This window comes from Dipteris shenzhenensis, chromosome 21 (genome assembly GCF_047967505.1).
Source record: "Dipteris shenzhenensis isolate YYH24624 ecotype China chromosome 21, Dip_SZ_1.0, whole genome shotgun sequence".
NCBI classification, from domain to species: domain Eukaryota; kingdom Viridiplantae; phylum Streptophyta; class Polypodiopsida; order Gleicheniales; family Dipteridaceae; genus Dipteris; species Dipteris shenzhenensis.
The window spans coordinates 46,252,946-46,258,010 of NC_141616.1; the positions used below are offsets into that span (position 1 = coordinate 46,252,946).

Consider the following 5,065-nt stretch of genomic DNA (forward strand, 5'->3'; position numbering starts at 1 on the left):
TGCAAAATTTTCATCTATTTCCATTTGGATATTGTATCATCTGTTTCCATGGCCTTCAGCCTCCTCCTTATACCTTGATAGGGTTTAATCAATTTTTCTATCTCATAGCCTCTCTCTACTTCTCTTTCAACCCATGATAAACTACATTGCACCGTGTGGTGCCTTATATTAAATAAAGAAGAGAGCCAAGAAATGAGCAACAATGTATCTTAAATAAGCTAGCTTGTAAGGAGAAACAAGGACCTTCTTGAAGCTTTCTAACAGGAGTCAAAACTTGTGCATGTTCCAAGAGAGCATGAGGAGCACGTAGAGTGGAAGCTCGTATCCCTATAGTGAAAGATGTGCGGATGAAAAGAAGCCATGATAGATACGATGAGGAAACAATTTTCAAAAAGAAGTGGAAATTATAAAAGTGACGGTCATAGAGTGCCAAAGAATGTTTTGCACAGTCACGCAGGCCACAGGGATGCATTGTTTACTTTATTCGGTATTTATAAGTGTGGGAGAAGTGAAATTTTGAATGCAAAATTGAGAGATGTCAAATTTTGGAAAAAACTGACGGCCATATGTTGTTCCCTCCGACTGTACATGTTACCAACTCATGGCCCCTAAACAAGTGCAAAGAGGCCCAAATTGGATGAAAAAAGAAAAAGGCTCACTAGCGGGTTTGATACTGTGTATTAAGAAATGGAACTTTTTTTGGCATGCTTATGGGCCTCATTTTTGAGGTAGTGACCTAAAAAGAAACCACATATCAAATGTTTTTCCTAATGTATCCATTTATGGGTGAATTAAGCTACAAATATCACCAAATATCAAAGTTTTAAGACCACCACCTAGTAGTTCCCCATGTGTGGAGTGTCATTTTTCAAAAGGTTTGCCTTCCCAACCAAAATGGAAAATTGTATGCAAACAATTGCAACATAATATTGGAGAGCCCCTAAATCATAACAAAGGTTCTCAACTAGTTGCTTGCTTTGGTTTGTGCGAAGCTCAAATAGTGCAATCTCAAATGAAGAAATGGTTCCATATATGTGTAGAACAATTATTTGAAATTTTGAAAATATTTTGGATATACTATATGGTCTGAGATGCATGCTTCATAGGCAATATAGCATTTGTATTAGTTTTATGATCTCATTCAAGATGCCAATCTACATTGAAGGAGAAAATGCATAGCATTCCTTTGTAGAAAATCCAAAGAGTGAACCTTCCATATTTGTTTAATATGCTTGAACTTGCCTTGTGTTGATATTAAAGGAAAAGTACGTAGTCTTTCTTCATTTAAGTTTGGAGCAAGCGCACTCTCTTCTAAAAGGAAAAGTACATAGTCTTTCTTCATTGAAGTTTGGAGCAAGCACACTCTTTAAAGTTTTGTACTATTGAATTATTTAGCTGTGAGTTTTTGTACTTCTCCATGTTGGACATCTGTATCATAACAAAAAGGAAATCAAAGTTAGGATTATGCACAATCGTCTACTCATGCAAGAATTGATATAATTGAAGGATGTAACCATTTTCGCAAGGAACAATATCTAGCATATAGTATTAGTATCAGTAGTGCATAATATTTATCTATTTAGATTTTTTCATTAAAATTTTTTAATTAAAGCATTGATCTCTCTGGTGGTACTCTTTGTGTGACATTCTCTAATACCCTCGTTATATCCCATCATTTATAGGATAAGCTATGAAATAGAAAATAATTTGGGTTAGAGAAGAAAAGTAATATTGTTAAGTTAGGTCAGCACATAGTTATGTTTTATGGAAACATTTTATTACAATGTAATATAAAGTTTCCAAAAAAAGAAATGATATTGTGAATTCAATCTATACATTACTCAAAGAGGCATTCACATATGGTGTCAAAGAGGCATTCACATATGGTTGAGCCATATAGCCCACGGCATATGGTTGCATGGTGGTTGTTCTCGTCTCTTAGCTTGTGAAGTGGCAATTGATTGATGCGCATTGGACACGTTAAATGCCACCCATGCCAGCACAAGATAATAAATTTTCATAAAAAGAAATGATATTGTGAATGCAATGTATACATTACTCAAAGAGGCATTCACATATGGTGTATACATAGGTCAAAGAGGCATTCACATATGGTTGAACCAAAGAACCCATGGCATATGGTTGCATGGTTGCTGTTCTTGTGTCTTTGCTTGTGAAGTGGCAATTGATTGCATGCATTGGACTCCTTAAACGCCACCCATGCTAGCACAAGATGATAAGGGCCAAGATTGGGAGGACAAACTTATAATTGTTTACCCAACCCATCTATGATTTTTGTTGACCATTAGGGGTAGGAACGAGGTTTTGATGTCAAGTTATCATTGTTTACCCAACCCGTCTATGGTTTATGGTTTTTGTTGACGATTGGGGACATTATTTTGAGGAAAGAGGTTTGATGTCGAAGTCTCAATGGTTGTGGTTAGAGCTTGGAAGTCACTAGGCCATTGGCGGATGATTAAGACACGTAACGAAGAATTGAAAAACGCCAATTAAGAAATCAGGGACGACTTAAGAATTAAACTCCAGCACTTGGTTTGACAGTAGTTAGAAGCGTTAAATCCCGTGAATGCGGCTGCGATCTGGTCTCGGAGAATCAAGAATCAGGAGTCCAAGATCAGGATTCACGGGAGCCGACAGTGGAGGCCAGTTCAACGGCCAAGATATGTTCGTGATCGGATCTGGTGTCCGAGAGGGCGGTCATTATGGAAGCAGGGCCTATGGTCACGGGCGAGTAATTTAAATATTAAAGGGAGGGTGAAAGGAAATCCAATTTTCCCAATCAATAAGTCGTACCGGACGGCCTCAGTTCACCTTTGATTTGATACACGAGGATGATAGTGGATACGGTACTACGGTAGGCAAATCGGAATTCATTTATTCATCATGCATGAGTATATATATATGTGCATGGCCGTCTCTATTCTTTATGACGTGCATACGGGAAGAAAGCCACAGAATTCATTTAATCATGCATGGGACTTGACTACTAACGTACGTACTTACGTGACTGTGTGTTTGAAATTAATTAGTTGTGAGATATCCCGATTCCCCGCAGATGGTACTGATACTGTGAGTATATATATATATATACGTATAATCTCCACTCTCAACTTCAATATGTGCCCTCGGACTTGTCCCGAATCCCGATTGCTCCCTTTGTCCCAACAGGAGCCTCTGTTGGCTACTTTCTACGGCATTTGAGGAGTATTGCTCCTCCAAGCTCCCCAGTCCCATGTCATCCACCTTGAAACCATACGCCAGCCTCATCCCCTTCGCCTTCTCGCTTTGGGTTTTGTTGTGAGTTCAAGCTGGTTCCGCTTTGCTTTGTCTTCAGCTCGACTTCGATCGACTTCATGGCTGGCTCCCCGTCTATAGCTGCCTTTGCCTTCCTGTGTATGCAGCTTTTGTCCCTCCACATCTCCCGTGCCTGGTCCTCCCGCCTGCTTCTAGAGCCTAGAATTACATCCGAGTTTCACCCTGTGAAGGCCAAATTGATCCACTGGACCCACGCGGCGTCTCCCTTCCACAACTCATCGCTCAGTCTTCGTCAAAGATTGCATCATTCTTGGAAGAGGAGTGTCCATCGAGCTGCATCGATAAAGGTTTCCACTGGTCCACGTAAGTACGAATCGGACCATGTAGCCTTTGAGACGGCAGTCGCTGGAGCTGATTATGGAAGTGGTGCGGAGTACCTTATGGAAATGTCGTTAGGGACGCCAGCCCAAAGTTTTGTAACTGTAGCTGATACAGGTAGCAGCTTAGTGTGGCTGCAGTGCGCTCCGTGTCAAAATTGCACTGCTTCACACGGTTTGATTTTCGAGCCAGCACAGTCATCTACGTACAAACCTGTTCCTTGCAACAATCCGCTGTGTGAGCTGCTCAATTCAGCAGACTTCGCTTACTTCAATCCCGATCTGCTGCAATGCGCTGCAGAGAAATGCCAGTTTCAATACCTCTATGGTGATCTCTCGACAGCGATGGGAACTCTCTCGTCAGAAACGATTTCCCTCCAACGGACCGATGAGAAATGGCATAACGTAGAGAATTTCGTGTTTGGATGCGCTCATCATAGTGAGAATGATTTCTTTGTCTCGGGTCTTGTTGGGCTGGGTCCGAGGCCGTACTCATTCACCTCCCAGCTGGGCTCGGTTTTGGGCCGAAAGTTCTCTTACTGTCTAGTAAGTTTGGAGCATTCTTTCAACGAAACAAGCGTGATGCTGTTCGGTGAGCCAGATGAAAAACTAGGCGCTCCATTTGGTTTGAGATACACACCGTTGCTGAATGCGGAAATCAACATGAGTTCTTACTATTATGTATGCCTGGAAGGCATAAGTGTAGGGAACAAACGTCTTGAGATTCCAGACGGGACATTCGAGTATAATTTAGAGACTTCTGGAGGGACAATCGTGGATTCTGGCACGACCTTTACGGTCGTAGCGGAATCTGTATACAATGCAATTATGGAAGCCCTGAATTCAACAATTTTGTATCCGAGAGAAACAGAAACTGGTGAGTACCAGGGCCTTATGTGCTACAACACAACCGATGTGGAACATCCCATCTTTCCCCAGTTCACTTTGCATCTCAGAGGGTTGGACCTTACTCTACCACAAGGCAACGCCTTCGTGCCCGTTGGCAAACATTCCGTGTGCCTTGCCGTCATGTCCTCCGGACCGGCTTTTTCTTCTGATAGCAACCTCACGATTATCGGAAACATAGCCCAGCAGAATTTGCGCGTTGAATTTGACCTTCACAATTGGAGAATAGGATTCCGGCCCACAGATTGTGCTACCTTTGTACCTCGCTAGCAATGAATTAGTTGCCTTTTATATTGGTCTCTCGTTCACACGACGTATATGTATACTAGCTTGAGAGATAAATGTAATATGTACCTTTCTACCCTTGGAAAAACACTAGTAATTTTTGTCAAATTTACGAAGGATAAATACACCTTTGTTTTACTACTTGGATAATTTTTTTTAGCAATTTTAAGGAATTATTTTTTTTTTAATTTAAGAAACTATTAATCTAAAGTACTTTAATA

General features: G+C 41.0%; 1 protein-coding gene across 1 annotated transcript; it reads left to right on the forward strand.

Annotated features, from left to right (window-relative positions):
• Positions 1 to 2,587: 2,587 nt before the first annotated feature.
• LOC147888945 (aspartic proteinase CDR1-like) lies at positions 2,588 to 4,829 on the forward strand. Its single transcript, XM_087392393.1, has 2 exons — positions 2,588 to 2,748; positions 3,356 to 4,829. The coding sequence occupies exons 1-2, from the start codon at positions 2,588 to 2,590 to the stop codon at positions 4,827 to 4,829; spliced, it is 1,635 nt and encodes a 544-aa protein (XP_087248519.1).
• Positions 4,830 to 5,065: the final 236 nt, after the last annotated feature.